The 25,610-nt window shown below is 42.3% G+C and overlaps 1 protein-coding gene and 1 long non-coding RNA gene across 3 annotated transcripts; one reads left to right on the forward strand and one right to left on the reverse strand.

Annotated features, from left to right (window-relative positions):
* Positions 1-5,335: 5,335 nt before the first annotated feature.
* Positions 5,336-21,010, forward strand: GORASP2 (golgi reassembly stacking protein 2). Its single transcript, XM_035331660.1, has 10 exons — positions 5,336-5,553; positions 12,643-12,723; positions 14,286-14,489; positions 14,903-14,989; positions 15,484-15,614; positions 16,230-16,362; positions 16,484-16,607; positions 16,971-17,057; positions 19,074-19,169; positions 19,937-21,010. Exons 1-10 carry the CDS (start codon positions 5,491-5,493, stop codon positions 20,254-20,256), a joined length of 1,326 nt encoding a protein of 441 aa, XP_035187551.1. The 5' UTR covers positions 5,336-5,490; the 3' UTR covers positions 20,257-21,010.
* LOC118169889 lies at positions 13,606-25,048 on the reverse strand. Of its 2 annotated transcripts, none has more exons than XR_004752338.1 (3): positions 24,566-25,048; positions 22,814-22,985; positions 13,606-13,799 (listed from the first exon to the last, which is right to left on the reverse strand). It is a non-coding gene; the product is annotated as an uncharacterized LOC118169889 (long non-coding RNA). The 2 variants fall into 2 exon arrangements; XR_004752339.1 differs by lacking the exon at positions 13,606-13,799 and adding an exon at positions 16,949-17,083.
* Positions 25,049-25,610: the final 562 nt, after the last annotated feature.

Here is a 25,610-nt window from a genome sequence, read left to right on the forward strand (position 1 = left end):
TAATTAAGATTCTATCAATGTTTCTATTATAAACCCTCTTTTCAGCCCAATATAATTTAGAGACTTCTTTTCTGTTTTAACAGTGAAGCAAACCTATTGTCCATGATTTCATGTACACTGTGTTATTTCCTAGGTAATAATCAAGCAAATCTTTGAGACATTCTGACATTTTTCATTAACTCTGTGCCCTCTCTTTACAATTCATCAATGCATCATTTATTGCGAGTATACGTATTTAAAGATTATTATTCTCTATTACGCGTGTTCTTAGTCATACACTCCTTAAAAATGCTTACTGTTGTCCTTTGGGACAGAAATCGGGATCTGATTTGGCTATATGAAATGGAACAGCCATCCAGAGTAAGGATTACAACTTTAGAGGAATAACTTCTGGAGGCAGAGGGCTGAGGGCATTCATTTCATTGAGCCCATTCCAAGATTGAAGCACACATTTTCAAATCTTTGTGGAAGCAGAAGATGTCTATTTGGGGATTTCATCTACTGCCTTCTAGTCTTAAGTGAAACCACTGTGTCCACGGGAAGCAAGTAGGGGTTGTCAGACTATAAAAAGCAATTCTGTCAGAAAATGACTACTATACCGCATTAATTGTCAAACCCATGCCCTTTCCAAACTTGTCTGAAAACTACGTGTCATTGTCCAACTCAAAGAAAACAACTAGGGCTTCAGCAGCTCTGGGAAAAAAGGCAGAGTTAACCCATATTACAGCCAATCACTTCTACTAGCCAAAGTAATTAAAATTTTAGTTAATTTCCTGTGGTTTATTAATAGCACCTACACAAATTAGTTCTGCTGAGTTTCTGGTTTCTGAAATAAAAGTCTCAATTCTGGACTCAATTCAGTTGAGGAAGAAGGCTGTAGATTACCTTTACAATCCCTCTCCCTCTATCTGTTGATGGCATCTGCAGTCCTCAGTACAAATTACAGCAGCCAGTGGAGCTGTTCCTGATAATAACCAGAGCATGACAATACTGACTACATCTCTAATATGTCCTCATGCCAGGAGCTCTGGGGGAAAAGCAGAGAGCAATTCTGCCAGCTATCTGCCACCCTACAGAGATGCAGTGTGCTGTCTGATCCTGCTGACACTGTGGCTCTTCCCTCCCATTGACATAAGGAAGCTGCTGCATGTCACAGCATTTGCAAGTTTGAGTTTTCAGTTGAGGGATTATTAGCTCCAGCTCTTTCTCTGGGGGGGACAAGTCTTTCCTAATTTTCTCACACAAACTGCTTCCCCTCCCTTGCGCAATGGTGTAAATCAGCAATAATGTGATGAAAATTGTTGGATTTTTTGTAGTGGTAAAAAATGTCAAGAGGTCACGACTTGGCTTTCTGAGTTCAGAGAGGTCTTCTTGTGCCTTGCTAAGCACAAAGGAGAGTAAGCCCTGCAGCATTGTCCCTGGGAAGACTGCATCTGAGAGCAACCTGTCCAGCTAGTGCCTTCCTCACTTGCATTTCATTCTCTTTTCAGCTGCATAGCAACTAACAACCATAAAAACAGCTCTAAAAAGCCCCACATTACTCCTGCATTTAATTAACTTTTAGAGCATCAGACCATAGTATTTAATCATAGCCTGCCTAGTTGTAAGGGGTTATTTGGTCTGAGGCTCACTAACACTTGGCTTCCATTCAAAGGGATTCAATGCTACTTCTCTTTACATTTCACACATGGTCTGCTCCTTTCACAACTGTCTCCAGTAGCAGGTCAAGCACAGGTTCTTCAGCCTCACAACTCTCACATTTGCACAAATGCTGACCATCCCTAGCTTACTTTTTTATTAGATAACCTCAGTCCCAAAACACCTACGGCTCCTAAACTAAGGCAGTGAGTAGTGTATGTGAGTACTAGTGCAGCCTAATGGATGGGTTTAAGGCTTCTCTGTGTCAGCAGGCTTTTAGCAGCCATTTGTGCAGCCTCGAGCTACTTTTCCATAGAGCTGAAGGAGCTGTGCTTTATGCCCTCTAGTAATGTGAAATTCTAAGCCAGGTGGATGCCTTCCAAGTGGCCATGGTTTGTTCCCTGCACTCTTGCAAAGGATATCAAATCTCCTGGAGCACTGCTAACAGATGAGTTGTTTTCAGACATACATCAGACTGTTTATGGCTCCTTCCAACCCCAGTCCTGCTACGCTGTGACCGGACTCAACAAGCAGATATGCTGGCCTGCAGCTCCTTGTGCTGGGCAACACATTTATGGCAGGAATGAATGAGGCTGATTAAGGGATAAAAGATGTTATGACCAAGAGCTTTCTTGTGTCCCATCCTCTTCTCAGTCATTGGACACTGCAGCTCTGCTTCTGCCTAAAACTGCCTCCTGTTAGTGTTTCATTACCGCGACAATCCCTTTTATTACCTTATCCACTGGAGATGCAGACCTCCCCATAACTCCGGCAATATTCACTTAATTTACTTTTAAAGGCACACATTAATTAAAATGATGTATCGATTCTTAATAATGCTTCAAAAGCTATTGTTCTGGTGTATTTGTGTATGTTTGACTTTAAGGACATTTCTGCAATAAATCATCATTTTCTGCTTGTCTTAGCCCCTGGAAGCTTTGGGTCAACCCTGTTGGTTATTGCTTTTTATTTCAGTAGCTCCCTTCCCGCTGCACATGCACTGGTTTCTCCATCCATCTTTATTCCAGTTTGCCCAGCACCAACAATACAGAAGGGATTAAGGAGGGAAAGTAAGCTGCTTTTCTTCAGCCACTGTATTTCCTGCTCTGCGGAGGGATGCTGGCCGGTGCTGAAAGCATTTGAAATACATCCTCTCCAAAGGTCAGCGTGGCTGCTTCATCTGTTGGGAACTGGATTTTAGCCAAGAGCCTTAGCTGACAGTTTCAAGAAGGCCACTTCAACATCCGTCTCATGCAGACAATTGTACACCATCTCCAGACTAATAATTCATCATTTGCACATATGTGTTTCTTCTCCTTCATTATTTTACTAGCATATTAGAAGGGTCGTGATTTATTTGTTAAATTCATTATTATTCTTATCAAATGATGACATGTTGTTATCCAGGAAGATGCACTTGCTATCTCACAACTAATTATGCCAATTAAGTTTTCATGATTCTACCACAAAGCACAGCTCATTAACTTTAATCACTTTTGAAATGCAGCTGCTGAGATACATACAGAAAAGGAGCAGGTAGGTTATATTGTTAGTTAATTTCTGCAGATGAAGTTTGTTGTCATTAGGTCTTAAGTGATACTTTCGGCCAATTTTGTTCCATATTTCCCATGTAAGCTTTCTGTCTTTTCATTTAAGAGGGTTTTAAAAGTTCTTTTTCTTTACAGACTAGCCTTTCAGTATAGAACGTTGGACCAAGACCAAAGATACTTCATCAGATAAATCTGGTGTTTCAGTTCAGCCTTTAATGGGAGTCAGTGGACATGGACAAAGAACATCCTTCTTCACCAAAGCGGAACCAGCCCAAAAGGAGTGACAGCATTTTGATGGAAACCTGAGATGCTGCAGTAAGGCTAATAATGTTCCTACAAAAAAGCATCTCAGGGCTTGCAGTAATGCATTTAGCTTACATCTCCAGAGAGGTGCCAGGTTAATATTTCTCTGAAGGGGTGCACCACATGCAGGCATGAGACATTTATAGATCTCCTGAGGAAGAAGGAAACAGAATTTATTTGTGTCTGTGAGCATAAGACAAACTGACAACTAAAGCAGCAGCACCGACCAGCTCTTGGAGGACGTAGCATCCAAGCAGACTCACAGTCACAAAATCTCTGTTGTGTTTTTTCCCCACTAGCCCTGAGGTTTTACTCATGACACTGCCTGCTGTAACTGTGTAGTTTCCAAACTGATACAGCTCGGTGTATTTTTACAGTTTGGTGCATCTGTGCTGAGTGCCCCAGGAGAACCGGGCAGATGGGACCAGCTGAAGCAAACCAAAAAGCTGATGTGCCATTTGCCTAGCTGCAAAGGGGTGGAGGTGTTGAGAACCACTGATGTTTAAAACCAGCACATGAAATATCTGCAAAAAAAAAAGTCTAAAATAAGGTGATAAGCCCACAGGTTGAACACCCTGGATGATCAGTGTCAGAGCCAGCAGTCTGGGGCCTGGCTGTATCCAGAGCTCCCTTCAGGTTGCTCTGTAAAGATCACTTCATTACTCAGGCATGTCTGAGATCCTCTGTGTGGTGAGAGCGTGACACGGTGAAATGTGTCCCCAGCCACTCAGTGCCAGAGCCTGGCTGTGTCACTGATCCATCCCGGGCTAGGAAGTGACAGAAGGAAGCAATAATAAACGCTGAGAGAAAAGGGAATCGAAGCCTGGGCCTTTACTGCGGAGAGGCGCAGAAATCTAACACATTACAAATAACCTAACTGCAGAGATGGCAGGAGAGTCCAGCGGGAGAGAGAACCGGGAGCTAGGATGCCAGCGGGCATGGCCGGCCTCTGCTGGGTGTGAGGCAGCAGCTGTCAGCTGTCTGGCCACGGAGACAGCAAAGAAGGGGCTGGCATGGCAGAGGCAGCCAGCCGGGAGGGCAGCACCTGTCTAGCATCTGCCTCGCGGCCACGGAACACCTACAGGCAGTGCACAGAACTGATGGCACCTGCCTAGCAACATAAGGAGCCGCTCTCCCAGAAGAGCACAGAGGAATGACGATGGGTGGCAGTTTGACACCAGCGGTGGATCCTGTAGAAGGCTTTGGATAAAGGGAAGTGAACCAAAACTGCTGTGTTTGGATGTCCTCTGGTGCTGTCCCTCATAAACTAATAGCATAAAAGAGTATGGCTGGGAATTTCTTCCAGAATTGAAATGTATGTATGGAAGCAGAAAATGTGCTTCAGCTGGTAACATTTTTGGCCTTGTTTGGGTGACTCTTCCTTTATCAGCTCATGCACGGCGTTTCAATGTACTGTGGTTAAGTTTCTCCTACCCGATGAAGACCACAGGATTTCTTGTCAGATAGTTTATGTACGTGTTACTTGCTTTGCCTTTTTACTTTGTACTGCTGCCTGTGGTGACCCTAGCGGTGAATTCTTCTTGCAATGAAGTGATTACACCAGGATCTTCAGGACACCCGCCACCTTCCGCGCCGTGCCCGGCTCGCCGCGCGCTGCTCCGTGCGTGACTGAAAGCGCCCCCAGAGCCCCGCCCCCCTCCTGGCCTCTGAGGGCGCTGCGGGGCGCTGCACCCCGCCGGGCCGCCAGGGGGCGCCAGTGCCGAGAGGGCGGCGCGTGGCCCCTCGTGGCCACCGTCCGGCCTCGCCCCCCCCGGCTCCTCCTCGTCCCGGCGGCGGCAGCAGGGGGCGCTGTGGCGCTGCCCCGTCCCGGCCTGCTCCGCGCCGCCGCGCCCCGCCCCTGCCGAGGCGGGCGGGAGGAGCGGGTGCCACGTCCGTGGGGGCCTGCCCTGCTGTGCCCTGCCCTGCTGTGCCCTGCCCTGCCGTGCCCTGCCTGCCGGCCTGCCCTGCACGGCTCTGCCCGCCCGGCCCGCCCGCCGCCATGGGCGCCTCGCAGAGCGTCGACATCCCCGGCGGCGGCACCGAGGGCTACCACGTCCTGAGGGTGAGGGCCGCGGCGCGCGGCGGGAGGGGAGGGGGCGGCCCCGCGGCCGTTGGAGCCCCGCGGCCTCGCCCCTGACCGGGGGCTCTCGGCGGCACCGCGGGGCGGCAGCAGCCGGGGCTGGTGCTGGGCTCCAGCGGCCCGGGGGCTCCCGGCGGGGCGACGCTGCGGCCTGCGGGCCGCCCGTGGGGAGCGGCCGGCTCTGGGAGCGCCTCTGCGAGCTCTGGGGCCTCTGGAGGCCAACGGCCGGTGCGAGAGCACCCCCAGGGCGGGCGCTGCTCTGGAGGGGTTCCTGTTTGCGCCCGGTTTTACCGCGTCAGCTCCCCGAGTCGGGCCGGCCCCGCGCTCCGGGGGTGTGAGGGAGCTGCGGGACTGTGCCCGTGCGGTGCCGTGCCTCTTCGGCTCACTGCGGCCGTTAGCGGGGGCTAAGCTGTATGTAGAAGCACGGGGGTCGTCTCTTAGCTGTTCAAACGTTGGGTGACGCTTTTGGAAAGCAAGTGTTGAGATTCTGATCACCCCCATTCGTCTGGTAGAAAAGTTTCCATACAAGCTGAAGTCATGGTGGTCTGTTTCTCTTTTGTTACTAATATATAACAATCCATTTTGTTTTTTCCATTCCTCCACCAAATACCTTGTTGTAGGATAGCCTTGTTTTAGGTGAGAAACGTGTGTTGTGGAAGACACTTATTCTGTAGTACGGGATAGCATAAATACCATCTTTTCACTCTCAGGGGCTGTAAAATAAGCAAGTGGCCCGCAGTTAGAATGGCAGCTCTGTCAGATTCAGCAGTTCATACGGTTTGGTCAAAGCTTGTTGGTAAACTGAGGTGCATCTCCTCTGTGAAGCATAATCTGCTTCTTTATTATAATCCTACTCAAATCTGGCAACTTTGTTTTCATTTAGGCACCTTCTGGTTGTAATGGTTTTGCAGTGACTTGAGGTGGCAGTGTTTGATTACTGGTCTCTAACTGTAATTGGTAGGTGCATGAAGAAGTTGACTTGGGAGAGGACAGCCAGTTTTCCATTAAATACAGGAAAGGACTTGCAGGCTGTTGCAAGCAGACCGATGTCTCTGTTTTTCACTATTTTATCTTCCTGCTGAAGTCTTCAGATGCCACGACAATGAACAATTATTCTTCCTGTTGATAGGCCTCTTAAATTGCAGCCTCATAGGAGCAAGGCCAGTGCTTACACATAGTTAGGTTTGTAGATTCAAAGTTGAGAAAAGCTTTGAAGTTTCATAAAATTATAATTTGTAATGTTTAAAATGAAATGTATGTGAGCTGAATTTCTCAACTTAGTTTTCCCAAGCTGAGCTGTGCAGTTGGTGCTCTGTAGCAAGGCGCTCAGCAGTGTTACGTTCCTCTCCCACTGCTGGAGGAGCTCTGCACAAATGCTTGGCCTGTCTGCGTGGCCCAGCCTCTGGCAGCGCGTTGAGTTCTACGTTATACTCAAGCTCAAACTTGAGCTCTGAGCTCGGTGTTTTACTCCAGTAAATCAGACTGGCGGGCCTGGGAGCCACGCAGAAGCTGCCCAGGCAGCTGCACGTTACGGGTGTCTGACAGCGCGCCTTCCAGACCCCACCGACTGCCTCCCTGAGGGGCTGGTAGCAAGTGCCATTCCTGTCACTCCGAGCAGGACCAGGAGAACAGGGCAAGGGAATAATACGGACTTTTTAATCATTAATTTCTCACTTTTCACTTCCCTTTAAAAGATTACTTGAGTCTTTCTGGCAGCTCCTGCTAATACGCAATGCAACATTGCTTTCATTGTGGGCTTTTTATCAGTGCACTTGTAACAGGAAACACGAGCCCTCCAGGACTGAAGCGTTGTAGAAGGAAAGCAATTTCATCACAGCCATCCTTGCTGGGACAAGCTGCTGTGGATTGTGCTGTTGGGGTTCCTAGGCACTGACATGTAGCTTTTATTTTTTTTCTTACGAGGGAGATAAAGTTGCAGAGTGTTTTGTAGCCATAGCCCCTTCACAGGTACGTGTAATGATGTGTCCTGTGTTTGAGTAAGTTCTTGAGAACATGTTTTTATTTGTTATACATGCTTCTGCTGTTAGGCTTTCATGTACTGGATTGTGTAATGTGCTGATAAATCTTGCTTTTAACGAGAGCCTCCCCAGCTGGTAGCATGCACTGTTACTTAACTCTGGGGATTTTCACCATTGCTTGTTCTTACTTTGGAAATAAATGTACACCTTTTAACGTACATTATGTGGTGGATTAGGGCCACTGTCTGCCTCTGTATTTTCCGTAGACATTTCTGTCTGCTCTTCAAATCAGAATGAAGTGTAATTTTGAAAAACTTTCCTGTTGCGCATTGCAAATGCAAAGCTGCTATAGTTTGCCCACACTCGATTGGAGAATTTTTTCAAAAATAAATACAAGATTTTTTATCTGCTAGAGATCTGTATGTTGCTGTGTCATATGCTGTTCTCACAAAAAGATAGTGAACGACCGTGCCTGAAGTTTAGATTTCTAACTTTCAATTAAGTGCTTAGGTTTGTAGTAGAGATGCCTGTAGCCATGAAGAGGATTCTTCTTTTCTAAAAGGGGCTGGGTTTTTAAATGCTCCATGTGAGTGCTCTGCGTTAAAAATAAAATTTGGTGCTGTGCGGAGGGAATCTATTTTATTATAAAAAGTTTTATAAGCTTTTTGTCTTAAAAGCTGGTTGTTCATAAGGAAATTCAATACAGTTACACTGTATAATGTGTTATAATAGCTGACAAAATCGGTTATAAGCCCTAACAGAGGAATTGCTCATAGACTATACGTAATGGAATTTTATTACCTATTACAGAGCGTGCAGAAGAACTACAAAAAAAACCTATACAGCATTTTGTTGGTAATAAAGTAAATATTACTTAGGATTTATTGTTTGGAAAAAAAGTGCTTTGAAGCTTTTTCTCCCTAGAAGTTGTGTATTTAGTGCTTGCAGCCAAGCTCTAAATGCTTTAAGTGGACACTAGTGTAAGATGTGACTTTCAAAAGTGATGAGAGCCTTCATCTGCTTTTGAGAATGATGGCTTCCGTGCCTAATTCCACATGCTGTACCACTGAAGGCTCAGGGCTTAAAATTGTGACCACTGTGTTGCTAAGCAGCCCTAATGTAATGTGTGAAATAAATCTATACTATGTAGTTACAGACGGATAGTGTTGAGAAGGGTTTTTAGCAAGAAGCAATATTATGTATTTACTGAAAAAGAAATCTTATTTGTTACATAGATTATTATTAGCGTCTTGCCCTTGAAACTTGTTCCTTGCTTAATTCTTGACAGTGAATTAAAAGTGAAGTAGCGTGTGTGATTTCTGTGCTCAGCAGCCCGGCTGTCTGGGTGCTGCCACCTCAGCGAGAAGCTGAGGGCCTGCAGCGTTATAGGAGGCTCAAAGGGCCATAAAGCCCTTTTCTACCTTCTGACTTTTGGCATTCCTGATATTTTCTTTGCTTGCTCTTAAAAGCCTCTGGTGGCAGCAGTTCCACAGCTCCTCTTGGTACGCTATTGCGCTGCTTTTCTGTACTCACAGAAAGTCACAGCATTTACCCACAGGTGGCTGTAACTTACACGGCTGCAGTAACAGCTGACTTTTAGGGAATTAGGCTTCCTAAGCTGCTGTGGATGGTATCTTGCCTGCACTCACATCTGTTGTAAGTGCCAATACTTGACTTTTTTTTTTTTCTCAGTCCTTACTCAATTACAAAGGCCGGTTACTGACTGGCTTGGGAAATCCAAGCAGAGAAGCACAAAGCTGGATTGCTCAGGAGGCCCAGAATTTATGTACCTGTGAATGGAACCTCTATTTCCATCACTAGCGGCAAGGTTTCTGTGCCCTCGTGTTTCCTAAGACCCCTAGTTACCCTTCATTGCTGTAGCTCATGACCAGGGCTTGGAGCAGAAAGCTGTGCTGCATGTGTGGCGCTGCGCAGCAGTGGTGGTGGAAGGATGGCTGAAAACGCGATTGCGCAGCGTGGGAGCTGTGTGGGGTTGCTGCTGGTGTCGCGTGGTGCTGAGCCTGCTGCTTCTTCGAGGGGGAGAACTCTCGTGTGGAACGAGTGTAGCACTTGGGGGGTTTGCTGGGACTGTCAGGCATGAAAATGCTTTTCCATCAGTGGCATCGGGCCCAAACAAGCTAGGGAAATACGGAACTTTGTGACTGAACCTGTACATCACAGGATGAGGACACGCGGTGACAGAAGGGGCGCAGGTACATGTGTTTATGTGATTTATGCAGCTATAAGAGCTTGATTACTTTCAGAGACAGCTTCCTGGCGGTTTTTGCAAGCACTTCTACAAATAGACCGTGCAAAGATGTTCAGGGTTCAGATAGATATGGGGGAAAGTGTTCAACATCTAAAGATAATTTCTGTGAACTAATCGTTCAGAACTCGGGAGCTCTCACTGTGCCTTCCTCAGGTTTGGGCAGACTGTAAGTAATGTACTTAGAATACCAAATCCATACATTTTGTGTGTCAGTGAGCTTGACATTGATAGATGCTGAGTGTATGTAATTCTCATTTATTGTCGGCGCTCCTTCTAATTTTAAAAGATTACCTTACTGAATACTGGTCGCTGTTGGTTTAAAAGGTTCAGGATGTCATCTATCATATGTGAGGTTGTGGTGGGAAGGATGTTGTGGTAGAGGGGTTGGGCTTTTTTCTTTTAAGGAATGCATTTAGAGATGGAGGAAAAACTCTGAATAAAGAGCAGACCGTGTCAGGGCTGCTTTTGCAGCTGTTTGCTGGCTGACATCTGGCTTTTCATGATTTCAAGGCCATGACGTGTATCTAAGTCTAACAATCTGGTACATTATCTGAAGAAATTTATCGGGTTGTTGGGTTTACTCATTTTTCTTGATGAGGTTTAAGATGACATTTTCTGACTTTACAAGTTCTCCCAATAATTTCTGAAACCATCTGCTGATTTTGTTTAGGCGGAAAGCCTTCCTGTCAGGCATATTAGAAAATACAAAATGTGAGCATGAAATAGGTGGTGGAATGAGGGAGGGAGACCCTATAAAGCATTTTCTTGTCCCCTCCCTAAACTGAGCAACAAGCAGCACAAGCTCATCTTTCATTAGCTACCAGAAGAACCACATCTGAGGAAAGGATGTTTTGAATGACTTGAGTACAGGAGAAACTTCAAGCCTGAGAATGCAATTATGGAACATGTCCATTGGAAACAGGAGTTCTTTACTGTTTTCATGAAACTGTTTGTTTAACCTTTCTTTGGAAAAGCCTTGAGTACCTGACTTAGCAAGTTAATACTCTCCACATTTGAGCAGAATAATCACCCAGCTTCTCTGTAACTTTCATCATAAGCTAAAATTTCCTTTTTTGGACAGTGTTCTGAGGCTCCAAGATATTGGAAGTTTTAATACCTGATGTTAAAGATGAGCTCTGGGTACAGTTCACTGAAGTCAAAGCAACACATCCTCAGTGTGCCCAGGAGTTCCCGTGCAATCACGTCAGAGGGCCTGCCACATGGAGTGTAGCTTGTACTCTCACCCCTGACCTGGTGCGCAGCTCGCTCTCTTACCCCTAGTGACTTTTGGCAAGAGGCATCTCGAACCAACGGACTGGCCTCATAGCGTGGGGCAGCCCCGTCCTTCTGGCTCGCTGGGCTGCGCTGGTGAGTGAGAGCTGCGGTCCCATACAGTTAACAGCTGGCACCTGGGATAATACCTTTCATTTCCAAGGAGCATGCAGGTGTCTTGAAGAGACACTTCTGTAGACACACTTCAGGATCTTGTTGGAAATGTGGGCTTCTGTGATGTTATTTCTACCTCAGTTGTTTTCATTGCTTTGGCTGAGGTAGTGTCAAATTTGTACTTGTTGGCTGTTTGATCACATTTTGCCAGCAATTAATGGAACTACTGATTCCAAATTATTTTTCGTTAATGGTTTTGATTATATGACACTAATATTCTAGGCTTCTGGCATCTGTTACAGAAGGCGCTACCCACAAGTAATCTGTGTTTTTTCCAAGCCCTGACATTGTGATTGTGTCAGGTGGAGATAAATAGTCTATGAGGCCAGTTTTAGTAGTAAACAAACTAACTTTTTTCCATATTAGAATACTTTATTTTAGATGAGTCACACTAAGAAAGCTGAATTCCTGCAGAATCAAATTGGTATTGAACAAACTACCAGATTTGTACCAGTTTTGTCAGATGGATTAACACGTAATACAAGAAACCACACTGTAAAGGATGATGCTTTTTAGAGCACTGGGAAGATGAATGTAGGATGTAAAAGAAAGCCAGCAAGTAAAATGAATCAATTGACAAGTAAAGATAGATATACTTTGTTCCAAAGGCTGTAGGAAAAATCTGACAGCCATGTTGGAGTTTCTTTTGTCTATATTGGCAATGCATCTAACGGTGAAAAGCCAGCACTGGCAGAATATGTCTCTCAGTTGTTCCATTTGGAATTAAAAACATAACTTTTAAGATTCTGGGAGAAATGCATATCCAACACTTAAGCCTGTCCTAGCGGGGTGGTTGAATTATGTGAGCTGCCATAGCTGCAACATGGCATCCTTCCCTTTTCTTGTGGCTTACTGGTATGTTAATGAATCATAGGTTGTACAGTACACATGCCCTCTATTTCTCAAGAATGTCAACAGGTGATGTTTAATCATGAGATAACAACCTCTGCTTACGCAGATGTAACTCTCTTTTTCCTCTATTAAGTGTAAGATGAAAAACAGGGCCCAGTGTTGGTACTGAGGGTAAAGATGCTGCTTTTTAACAAACTTTTTCAGAATTTGTTATGCTTGCCCTGTGACTATAATGTCCTTTTTGAAATAAATGTCTGCAATTTAACTGCTACAGCTGCTGAAGCAGTGTTTGTCCCACTGATTTAGTATTGTCATTCCTGAAGAAAACATAAATTAGTGATCTTTTTATACTTTTTAAGGGAGGTATTGTTTTGATCCAGAAGATTATATTTGAACATACTAAAAATGGTATGTACAAATATCAGTAGCTTCTGGAAATACACAAAGCACAACCAGAAATAGAATTCTAATCTATAAACCAGCATTGGTACCCTGTTGCTAAACTCTTGTTTCATTTTCTGATAGGTACAAGAAAACTCACCGGGACATAGGGCTGGATTGGAGCCGTTCTTTGATTTTATTGTATCTATTAATGGTTCGAGACTGGTAAGTGTGCTGCTATTTTATAATACTGACTAGATACAGCAACATGTTGGGAATCTTATTTTTATAGATAATTGTGTTTATTTAAATGTATATAAAATATTTATCCTTGGTCTAAAATGGGAATGCCTATCTACATCAGAAATCAATTTCCTTTACCTTATAATTGTATCAAAAATTAAGCTGGAGAGTAAGAGTGCAGACAGACACACTCTCTGCGACCATCTCTGCCAGCAGAAGATAACACTAGCTGCTGACGCACCTCTAGCTGCTTGTGTGAGTGCCCCCCCGTTCTGTCTGTAAAACTGCATGTGTGAGAACTTGTGAACTCATTTCAGTCAAAACAAGTTGGTTGAAAGAACTGTTGTCAAAGCTGTGAGTTGGGCAGAAATCATGTGAGAAAGTTTTCAAGCAGAGCTGTTGTGAGACAGCAAACCATCAGAGCAGTGGAAAAAAACAGCTGTGAGTAAACTCTTCCAGTGAAGCTGGTTCAAGAAAGATTCTGCAAAGCTGCAGGGCATATCTAAGAACATATGGAAAGAACTCAGAGTGGGATGAAGTATCCTATCTCTCCTGTGGAAATATCTGCTCTACTTTAAGTGATTTTGTTCTTTGGAAGCATGACAAATAGGCCCTGTAGTTAGTTCTCAAAATTTGCTGTTTCGAATCAGCTTTCTGGCATTCTCATAATACAGATTTACTTGCAGAATTAAAAATTTGAATTGTATGTTACGTCCTATGTGGGTTTTGAGTAAACAGGTCCATGTTTACATGGCCTAAGATTCCACTACCTGAGGACTGTTAAACTAATCAGAGCAACATGTATGTCCATGTGCTAAACACAGTGCTGTAATAAATGCGAAGCTGGAGCCTGAAGTGGTGTAACTGAGCTTGTAACCAGATGTCTGTGAGCAGCACAGCTTGGCTCTGGTCCCATGTGGGGCTGGTACGTGGCTTCTCAATCTAGAGCTGGTTTGTTCAGGGGTGCCTCAGTCCCTGTCCTCTGCTCCCTTTCGCCAGAGAGGTGTTCCCAATGTCTTCTTGCAAACGTGGCCTCAGACGCTGTTGATATGCTGGTCCTTAAAGAAAAAAAGAAAAAAACACACCTATGATAGTTGCAAAAATACTGTTGCTCTATGTTTCGAGTAACCAAAAAACAAGTTAGTGGAGCTAGTTAGTGTCAGTGCATAAATTCTGTCATTAATTACTTGAACATTATAGGAATTGAATGTTTCTGATGAGAACTTTGTTAGTACCAAGTTTATGAATGAGAAACAGGAATATCTCCATATTTAGATGTCAATTTCCTGTATATCGTATCTTAGGTTTAATTGAAGTGTTTTCACATTTGGAATCTAAGATCTGTTACTGGGAAACCACAGGTTTTCTCTGGAGGTGTATTATAGAATTGTAAAGGAACTGAAAACTTGTTATGAAATAGCTGTAGAGATACATTCTGATAATGCTTAGTGTTTGTAGGACTTCTGGCATGCAATAATGGTGCTACAGAACTGGATGCTCGCTGTGTTCAACACTAAATCAAGCTCTTGTTTGAACATTTACAGAATAAAGACAATGACACTCTCAAGGACCTGTTGAAAGCAAATGTTGAAAAACCTGTAAAAATGCTAGTGTACAGTAGCAAAACACTGGAGCTCAGAGAAACATCGGTGACCCCCAGCAACATGTGGGGTGGACAGGGCCTGCTGGGGGTGAGCATTCGTTTCTGCAGCTTCGATGGGGCCAACGAAAATGTATGGCATGTATTGGTATGTACGGACTTCCAAGTATTTTTCTTACCGCAAAATATGTTGCTTACTATTAATGTTTTTCAGTCTTTTTATAGAAAAGTAACTTGCAAGGAGGCATGCAAGCTACGAAATGAAATCAGTCTGTTTTCTGTTTGTTGGCTTTGTTTTTTGAAAGGCTGTTGAAGTAGAATTGTGTAGGTTATCAAATCTCATATCAATGCTGTTGCACAGTATTCTGAACCCCTTGTGATGGTGTCTAATGAGACTTTCACCTTACTGCTGTTTTACTAGTTCAGTTTACTAGTTCGGCTAAGTGGGTTGAAAACTTGACCAGTTTGTCTCACTGAAAACTTGTGTGAAGTGCATATGTAACTGTTCTGCTACACCCTGACTGTTGTGTAATGTTTCCTAACTTTCCATCTGAAAACCAGGAAGTGGAACCAAATTCTCCTGCTGCATTGGCTGGACTCAGACCTCACAGTGACTATATCATCGGAGCAGATACCGTTATGAATGAGGTGTGTACATATATATAAGTAATATATATATGTAAGTAACATCTTGATTTTAAAAGAAAACAAACAAACTAGAAAACAGTACCTAGGCAGTTTGAAACATCCCCTATTCTGTCTGTTCAGTGCTAACTGAAGTAAGTTAATACAAAGAGGAAGGTGTTCTGGCATGTTGCCCCTGCATTGTGCTTAAATGCAATTCTGGAAATAAAAATTGCTCTTAAATATCTTTATGAAGTCAGATATCAACGTTTTGTACTCTAATGTTAATATATCAAATAACAGATTTAAGATCTGGGGCTGTCCCACATGTCTTCTGAGTTGTGCTAGCAAAGCACTTAAAGTTGTCCTTGTGATAAAACAGCAGCACTGCAACAACTGCAGCATGTAGCAATTTCCAGGTTCTGTTACCGAAAGTTAGGACGAGAACGATAATCGTTCTCATACCAAACGGTAAAATAAGGACAAAAGAGCCCTCATTCGTTGTTACCCTTTTGCAGTCTGAAGATCTCTTCTCCCTTATTGAAACACATGAAGCAAAGCCATTAAAACTTTATGTGTACAACACAGACACAGATAACTGTCGGGAAGTGGTGATTACTCCAAACTCTGCCTGGGGTGGAGAAGGCAGGTAAGAAAAAATGCATCATGGGAGCTGGGGCAAAGTGGGACAACTTTCTTACTAGCACTAGCCTAAAAGCTGCTTCCTTAAGTTCTCTGCAAAACCAGGAAAATACTGTTCTTATATCCAAGGTGTTCCTGCTATAGTAAATTACGTACTTGAAATTCAGATTTAGTTACTAATTGGGGGCATACATTTGCAGAGGAAATAAGCTAGTTCAAAAATGCACCGAGTGCAATGAGTGCTTTCTGCATGAGACTTCAAATACTCCTTAGGCTGTAGTATATTCTTACAGTATCGCGCTGTACCCAGAACAGGACTGCAAACAACAGGTGTGAGTTGAATGCCAAGGTATATTCCAGATATAGCTGCTTGGTTCAAGTAACAATAAAACTTGTGCTAAATATTTATTGCTAAAAGCTACAGTTTCCTTTCTATTGTCTCATAATGATTACTTCTCCATAGAAAATGAGGCAATATTTAGCTTTTTCCTGTAAACACAGATAGTTGTATAGAACTTACCTTGAAACCTGTTGGCATCTTGGGTCTTCCATGAATTTGCTTGCTGTGGAGTTTGTAGTATAAAGTTGCTTTACTGACTTTTAAATGTTCATGTTTTAAAAGCCTAGGATGTGGCATTGGTTATGGGTATTTGCATAGGATACCTACACGTCCATTTGAAGAGGGAAAGAAAATCTCTCTCCCAGGACAGTTGCCTAGTGCATCTCTCAGTCCCCTCAAAGATGGCTTTACAGAGGTAAGTTGTAGTCACTCCTTTAGCTCCTTAAAATGGATTATGATGTTACCTTGCTTTTCTGCTTTTACTGGTTCTTGTGAAAACAAACCCTAATGATGTAACTTTTTTCTCTTTTGGAAAGGTTCAGCTGTCATCAGTTAATCCCTCACCGGCATTACCCCCTGGGCCAGCAGGACTTGAACAGAGTCTCTCCGGACTTTCTATTAGTTCACCCTCAACTACTGTCAGTAATGTTCTCAGTACAGGTTAGTGTGGAAGTAACTAACTTCTGAAATGCATAGGTATATTGACTTTTTGTTTGATTCACAATATTCCACGAATTTAAAAAAAGGGAGAAGAGAGACTCTTCCCCAAACTTTTCTCTTCCCAAAACTTTTCTTAACAACAAAGGCTAGAGTACTGTAATAGTTATATTCTCTTTAACACAAGCATAACGCAAGTACCGCTCACAAAAGATTTGGTAACTTCTATCAAAAATACGTGTTATTTTAAATAATGATTTTCTTTGTCAATGTTGTACGGTTATTTAAGGCACATACTCCTTTGAGGAAGGGAGTTGAAGTGTTGTATGCTTAAAATTAATGTTGTTTTCCTGTATACTCCACCAGGTGTTCCAACAGTTCCATTATTACCACCACAAGTCAGTCAGTCCCTTACTTCTGTGCCACCAGTTAATCCAGCAACCACATTACCAGGTGAGTAGGTAACATGTGAAACATTTCTGAAACAAAGGAGAAAGTGAAGAGTCTTTTTCCACCCCTCTTTTGATATCAGAACATTTTTATACAACCTCAGCAGTGCTACCTCTTTTTTTTAATAGACATGCTGTGCACGTATTCGAGCACAGAGGACTGAGTTAGCAAGAAAGCTGATAATCATTTACCTTCCGGGCCCCCCTGCACAATAGATGTAGCATTCTGCATTTCTATGGAAGGTATTAGCTTGTGCTTGCAACACTTCTTGATTTGATACATCGCTACTTGCCATACTTCATAAATGGTACGGTGCAAAATACTGTGGCAAGTAGCTTCAGAGTTCCAGTTTGTCTTCTTCATTCAGACATGAAGAAAGAAAAAAGATCTGGGAAGGCATACCTTGCCTGTTCCTACATTCCTTTTACATATTAAAAACTCAATTTTAGGAGACTCCTTTTTAATGCTCAGCTTGATCATTCTTAGTATAAGCAGAGGGCTAACAGTATAGAACTCTGTTGTAGTTACTGTTTCTGAATTATTTAGCAACTGAACCCTGTATAATAAAAGCAAGAGCCTGTCTCCAAAGTAGTGTATGTTATTTCCTGATAATAATAGTGTTTTGAGCACCAGTACTCCAGAAATATTCATAATGGGTAAGATAAGTTATGCATGGGATTTTGCCATGTAATTGGTGCACTGGTACAGGACTCAGTCATGCACTCCAGAACACTGAAGGAACTGTGTTTTGGTTTGTAGGCTGTAAGAAAAGTAGATAAAGGTCTTTCAGTAATGCATGGAGGTATGGTCTGTAACATAGGAAATACTACGTAGGAGAGCTAAGTGCCTGCATAAAAGAGCAGGGAACTTTTAATCTTGTACCGCACAGCTAAAATAGTAAACCACTAAGGTTAGCTTCTGTTAACGTCTTCTCCTTTCCTGCATCCATAACCCTCTCCCCAAACAACTGCAAATAAGAACTTTTATTCCACCTTATTCTCAGAATAGTACCATTGTCTTGTTGAAAGTTATTAGAATATAGCATTATAATTTCACGAGCATGGACATGCCAATTGTAAGCCTTAAATATATAGGAGGTTTAAAATTTGAGTGAATTTGTGTAAAGTTCAGATTTTTTTCAGATTAAAAAAAAAAACAGTTGCTTATAGCTGAACTTTGAAAGCTCTTTGACTCAGATGATGTCAGCCTTTGTGGCTAATAAATTCTCAGGCAGGTAAAGAAAGATGGTTTTTAATCAAAATTTGTGTACAGTTGCCTGCTTTTAGACTTTCTCACCTTCTCCCTCCTCTCCCTGTTACTACTGTAATATTAGCAATTTATCTCAGAATTAGACTTCCTTGAACCAACTATAAAGTAGGAAGAAAGCTATTGTATCAGAAATGCAGCTCTTCTAAGACAGGAGAATCAGGCGGGGAAAGATGTTTTACAGCAAACACAATGGTGAAAGGCCATGTGTTATGTTCATTGTATGTTTGTATTGTATTTTCAATCCTTCCTGACCTTGACAGTTACTGTTCTGCCTTTTCTATATATTTTTGTGTTTAACTCCAATTATAAACTGAATAGAAAAGACTAAGAATAGTATTTCCGATCCTTAATACTGATTTTTTTTTCCTGTATTTCATATTATTATGATATTCTGACATTCAAACTAAGAATAGAAGACTTCTGGTACGGTGCTGCAGTGAAATAACTATTTTTGTTAAAAGCTGGACTTTGAAATTAAAAAATGTTTATTCCTTGAAATAAGATTCTGCTTTCCTCAGGAAAATGTGAAAGATTGGGATTGTTTATTTACTAGCCCTATCTTCCTGCAGTTGGTAACTTTTTTCATTGTGTAACTTGAAGTTGAAAGTCAAGTGAATTTGTGTTTTTATATGCAAAGATAATCAAGACGTAAAGTAATATGAAACAACTTCGAATAATCAATAAGATCCCAGAGACGGAAACAAATGAAGCTTGAAATTTTCAACTGTCATTTTTCCACTTTCCTCTCAGGTCTGATGCCATTACCAGCAGGGCTCCCTAACCTGACTGATCTGTCCAAACTTAATTTACCGGCACCACACATTGTTCCAGAAATCATACAGCCTGGTAAGTGCTTCTGCAAACTGAAACACTATAATAGCAGATCTCTCCTTGATGATCTTTGACACTCTCATTTAGAACCATCTGGTGGAGTCCTAAAGAGGATAAATTGAATGTTTGCCGGAGATGGGAGTTGACATTAGTGCCCAGATTGGGTAGGCAAGGAATATGTTTTGAGATAAACTAATTCTAAGCCTGTGTCTGTGTTTAGTTGTTTCATCTCATATTACCTGATTTATAACCCCGGGAGAGATTGTCCTGTGCCAAGAAAGAAAGTATGTAGTTTTACGGGTAGAAGAAAATATGAGGTGTTCCCTTGTTTGCTGGACAGTGAGATTGAAGAACCCTGATTGAATGCCAAAAGTACCTACTAGTGCTAGATTTATGGTTTTGAATAAAATAAAACTGCTGAAGATGCATATGGAGCAAGCAAAAAAATTGAAAGCTGACATGGAATAAGGTTCTCGTTAATTTCTTGTTTCAGGCAGTTTAATTGAAAGCCAGAAAAATCTAATCATTAGTATTAATGTCTTAAAATCCTAGTCCTCTGGGGAGGTGGAATCAAACTTGAGTTTATTCTGATTCTTTGTATCTGAAATCCAAATGTATTGGGCTTTGAAACTCATCTGCTGAATCAGTGCTGCTCACGCTCCTCTTGGAGAAGAGGTAGCCATTTGAAATGAAGTAGGGGATTAGAGAAGGGGAAGATTTTAAACTAACATAGAATCTATCCAGATCTCTGCTAGGTAACAGCTCATTTTATTTTTTTTTAGGTTTGCCAACTCTTCCGTCTTTGCCACCTCTGAATCTAATGGGAATAACACCTCTATCAATGCCACCAAAATGTGTTCCCTTGCTTCCTTTGGTCACAGAGGTTTCTACAGTGCCTACAGATTTGCTTCCATCCATGACTCAAGCCGGAAGCTTTTCCGTTGACCCTGGCACTACTGTAAATGCAGAACAGACCTCTACGCTCACCTTGGATAGCGCTACCCCAACTTCTAAGGCGACTATTGTTGACAAATCAAGTGAATCCTTGGCTGTTAATGAGAAAACATCTGGCGTCACAGATACACAAGCTTCTGAATCATAACTCCAGATCACTTTGTGGGATTGGCTTGGTATTTATTTAGCCATGGGATACATATTTGAAGAGCAAACTATCATTAATTTCATACTAGTTTGTACTTAATCTTTAGGAATCCTGTAAATAATATGGAGGTATAATAAAAATAAAGGGGATTTATAAAGTGTGCTTGGTGGGTGGGGAGGAAGAGTACTGATACTTAGCCAAAAAATAAAATAAAATAAAATCCAAGGTGGTAAATAGAATTCCACTGCCAAACTTGGAGGTATATGTTTTTAATATAGGCTGATAGCCTTAGTCTGCTAGGCCTCTCCTTGCTTATTGTTAGCAACTTTTGCTTCTGATAGAAATGAAGCAGTTCTTGCGTGTGACATTTACATACCATAGTTCTTGTCTTTGCAAGTATCTTGTTACTACAGTGGGGATGAGAATGTTTAGTCTGAGTTGTAAATTTTAACAGTGCAAAACTTCCACCTAAAGGTATTTCTATTAAAGTTGCTGAGTGACCTGTTAACTGACATCTTGTTATTCAGCTTGTACACAAATCTTTATTTTGAGCTCTTGAGAGATGCTCAAGCCATGTTTTGTGACTGCTGCTGCATTGTTTCACACGCCCACTGTAAAATGGCATTTGGAAGGGAATGCAGGAAATGTTAAATGTAGCACACAATTTGGCACTTCATGACTACTGTAAGACAAATTAATGGATTAAGCATACATACAGCAATAAATTCCTGGAATTTTATCCCATGTGACAAAATAGCACGTTTATTTGCTTGTAACTATTCTGAACTTAACTCTCTCAAGCACAAATCAGTGAAAGGGCTCCTGTCCAGAGGGACAGATCTAAGAGGGAAATGCCAGACTTCCTAGTGCGGGCAGGGTTAGTAGAAGTGATTAGATCTGGTGTAGCAATGAGTCATGAAATCTGCCTGCAAATGTTTCAATTTTTTTTTTAAATCGATGTTCAGGATGAAAATTGTAGATGAACTGTAGACATACACCTGTATAACCTGCTATGTGTGCTGTACTCCAAGTGATAGAGCCTGAGCTTCAGGTGTCAGCTGCAGTTGATGTGGAAAACTCTTCTACGCTGCTCCAGTCCTATACTACTGGGATTTCACTTCTGTTTGCTACAAATATGTTCAGACTTTGGGAGTATCGTCAGCAAGCTGGAGCCCAAGTCTGTCTCCACAGCCACAAAATCCCTTTCAGCAATGCAGCGTGCCTGCTCACTGTTTGGAATACTAGGTGCACCTAATTGCTGATCGTAACATTTCAGAGAATTAGTTCAAGTGGAAGCCTTACCTAATACCTGTTGTCCTGTCTTATCTTTATCACTTAAGTATTTGTCTTTCTTTTGGCCCACTGCTGCATGTTTCCTCAGCAGCTGTTAGGCCTTTAAAGGTCTGTCTAATACCCCAAAACCTTTCCTTTTTCACACTGTGAGCAGTTTATTTTCTTAACTGCTTGGAGCCTCCTCTGCCTTGGTAAGTACAGAGCTCACTGTTTGTCAGAAATGTACCTTTTTATTTACTTCTGTAAATCCAGTGTCACATACCTCAGAATTAAACCTTAGAATGAGAATAAGGATATTCCCTCTTTACTGTATACAAAGAAAGTCTGTTAATATTGAGCTTCATAAAGCCGTATAGGTCTAACAGTCCTTTCTGTAACTTTACAACCTTTCCCCAGCTACAGTCCTCATCATTGTTATTTTCCTTCTTTAACCCAAGAGCAGTAGAAATAGGAAGTTTGTCATGTACCAGATTTAGAGCAATTATTACCAGGATTGTAATTACTGATTGTAATCAGATGCCTTTTTGGTTGTTGTTACGGGATGGTGCACTGTCCTTTAGTGTAATACCTGAGGTTAGCTGGTCTGTTTCTGTGCTTTCCAACTGCAAGCTGCAAACATTCATAGTCTGCAGTTGTCTCTACTTGCAGAAAAAATTAGAATGCTTAGTCTGAAGTCATGTACTTCTGTTACTTAAAGCAATCAATAAGTGACCTTAATATATCCAGCATCCTGATAGGTGTGAGTGGTGGAAGCAAGGCAGTGTTTAAGTGTAGCTATCAGCAGTTCTGCTAAAGACAACACAACTTCAAACTTGGAGATGATTCAATGGTGCAGAATTTAAGCTCTAATCTCCCAGCTAAGAAGTCATTAAAAGAATCAAAAACATGTCATTTAGAATAGATGTGAGGACCTAAACTCCTACTCTTGTACTCTGTCCTTGTGTTTTGATTTCCTTAGCTTGATTTAGGGAAATCATAGCTTAATCACTTCATGGCAAGGGTCTTTAATGACTTTCCCCTTAAAAAGTGAAAGCAGGAAGAAAGGCTTAAGATACGTGAAGGGACTGACAGCTAGTCTCACCTTGTTTCCATGAGTTCATGCATTCAGCTGTTAATGAACAGTTATTCATAAGCACACTAGCTTTATTTTAAACATCAACATATGGAGTTCCTCCTGTGCTGACAGGAGACAAGAAGGTAGACATACCAAGAATGTTTTAAGTCCTGCATATAATTAAGAATGATTAATGTGTATGTGGCTTACTGGAAGATGGAGGTATTTTCCTGTTCCACAAAAGGCTGCAGTGGTGTTCAGTGGATCAGATGTTTTTGTGGGTGCAGAGCATCTCTATGGCTCTGCTTGAGAAACCACAAGCACATGTCGAAGAGGTGCATTCTGCAGCTTGAGGCTCTGCTGTGGCTCCAGGAGACAGCTGCTGAGGCTACGAAGTCGAGATGCAAGTGCGGATAAAGCATTAGTGATGATGAACGCTTCGTCGCTTTAGTGTGGTCATATAATGGGCTCTTTCTAACCTGGACGGCCATTTTTTTAAGCAACCCTGTCAAACATTAAACCTCACTGTCATGGTTGGAGCTCCAGCGTGTTGCCAGGAAATACCTGTGCAGTGCCACGAGATGGCGCGCAATACTTTATTTTTGCTGAATTTGCAAGATTAGGCTTCATAATGATGGTGTTATCTTTTTTTTTTTTTTTTTCCCTTCAGCAGCAGCAACTGTATTCAAACGGATGCCAGCTGGATGCTGTGTGATAGTACTTTGAGGAATCACAGATAACTGTAAAACCAACTGATTGAAGGCAGGAATGGGCTGAGCTTAAGCTATTCCGAAAACCCAGAATTTTGCTGGCAGCTTGTCAAGCTAAACAAGGGGCAGGATCAAAGTTTGTTTTGAACAAAACAGATCCTTACAGGCAAGACTCATTTTAGATAGTGCAATGCTGTAGGAGAAGCCTGGGTAATATCTGCAGCCTCTCCGTGATGTAAGTTCTGATTATGGAATTAAATTTAAAGGGGCAGGATAAGGATCACTGATGTTTGATCATGATGTCTTGTCTTCCTCAATTATACACCAGGCTTTGTCTGTACTAGTCAAATAAATGTTGACAATCCCTCCCCACCATGGAGGCCTCACTGGCATCAAGCTCAGTTTTGGTTTGTCAGTTGGAGCCGGGCACCTAGAATCTGTCTTGTTTTAGATTTGAATCCTGTAATGGGTGTAGGCAAAACCCGGACCGCAAAATATTTCTACATTTGTAATTGTTTATAGTTTGTAAGTAATTCATACTTTGTCATCCTGCTCTGTACGTTCTTCAAGGCATTGCCAATGACTTACTATATAATTGTACAGCCCTGTGCTGGGCCTTCTAGTAAAAGCAAAAATTCTTTATGTGATTTGCCTGCACCATCTGTGATGGAAACTGTTTTTTAGCTGTAGTATGAGAAGCCAACATTCACCATAGCACTTTTTTTTAAAGTGAATTATTTAAGATGCAAGAACAATCTGAAAAAAACGCTCACTTAATCGAACATAAAACTTCATTTACCATAGGTGATTCTTCAACAGCTCTGCCCACCCCATCACCTGCCCCAGACAAAGAGAAAAAGCTCCATAGAAGTTAAAGCACAGATATTTTGTAACGTGTCAAGTTGCTGAGAGATTTGCAGATAGGAACAGTAAGCTTAGTAAGGAACAAATGCATCCTTTTCCAGAAGCCTCAACTCATGTTTATCCATAGGCCTTGTAAGTACGTTCAGTTGACAGTGTATAGTTAGCAAATCAGGATTTCACTTTGAGGGCCAATTGGTGTTTCTTAGGAACATCCTTTGCACATTATTTCAGTTGCACACTAATACCAAGGTGCTGTTTTTGTGATACACTTGCCACGAGCAACTGCATCGACTCGTAATTCAAAGGCCACAGTCTAGGCCCAGTCACGACTGCCATATGGAGGCCTGCTCTGGTTGGGAAAGGTTAAGTGGGATTCACGTTTTGTTACCTTACTCCTTGGCAAGAGTCCTCATTGTTGTTCCTCAGGAGAGCACAGTCCCATCTCTGTCTGTTGGCCACACAGCTGCTTCTCCACTGTCCCTTCCAGCACCTGCAAAGGCAGAATTTTGCCCTGAGAGAAGGCTGCAAGCATGATTATGCTGCAATTGCAAGCTGAGTAAGGCCCTATCACATAGTCAAGTTCTCAGCCTTGGAACTTTTATCCTAGGGGATCAGAAGATAAGTTTTTTCCTTTGTTGTGCAATGTAGTATTACTTTCTCAGTACAGTTTCCTGTATTTGTTGGGCTCAGCTAATCCTTCAAAGCTGCATTCCAGTGTTGCTCAGCTCACCCATAAGAGAGCTTCAGAGAGACCACAGAGGTCAGGCTCACCTTGGGCAATCTATGGCAACAGTGAAAGCCACTTCTGCCAACAAAACAACCCATTTTAATAACAGTTCTCATGTCCAAGAGCTGTTTACTCTTTGCAGGCAAGTGGTTGCAAATTCACATACTTTGTTCATGGAATTTGAAGCTTATAGGTGGGCTATGAAACCCCAGCAGAAACTACAAAAGGAAACATAAGTGGTGAACATAAGCTTCAAAGCCTGCATTTGACATGGGCTTGCTGGTGAGGTAAGATGATGATGAAGATAAATCAAGATTTCACTTCAAGGACCCTTTCTCCACTATTAGTCATCAGGAAAAGCAATGTAGAGCTACAGGCTTTACATTTGATGGGGGTGTTGAAACTGTTGGGGTCACTGGGGGTTGACTTTTCCGGACTTCCTGGTGTGCTGCAAGGATGCTTACAGCACTGCCTAGATCAAGCTCCTTGAAGACGTCTCTTCCCACTCAGTGCAATCAAGCAGATTTTATGAACATATGAACATTTTATGAAATCAGGCAGATTTTATGAACAAACAGCTCCTTTCATTGTTCTTGCTCCTTAGATGAATGTTAGCCACAACTAACCAAGTATGTTAAACAAACACCACTACATTCTCACTTGCTATTAGAGAAATAGCTTCCATTTCTTCGTGCTGCAACATGTG

The sequence above is a fragment of the Oxyura jamaicensis genome, chromosome 7 (genome assembly GCF_011077185.1).
Source record: "Oxyura jamaicensis isolate SHBP4307 breed ruddy duck chromosome 7, BPBGC_Ojam_1.0, whole genome shotgun sequence".
Lineage (NCBI taxonomy): Eukaryota > Metazoa > Chordata > Aves > Anseriformes > Anatidae > Oxyura > Oxyura jamaicensis.

Bases quoted from the DNA above. Each gene is read 5' to 3' on its own strand.
- GORASP2 (XM_035331660.1), top strand. From the start codon at position 5,491: ATGGGCGCCTCGCAGAGCGTCGACATCCCCGGCGGCGGCACCGAGGGC. The intron at 12,724-14,285 runs GTAAGTGTGCTG...GAACATTTACAG, and splicing joins CTATTAATGGTTCGAGACTG to AATAAAGACAATGACACTCT. The intron at 14,490-14,902 runs GTATGTACGGAC...TCTGAAAACCAG, and splicing joins AAAATGTATGGCATGTATTG to GAAGTGGAACCAAATTCTCC.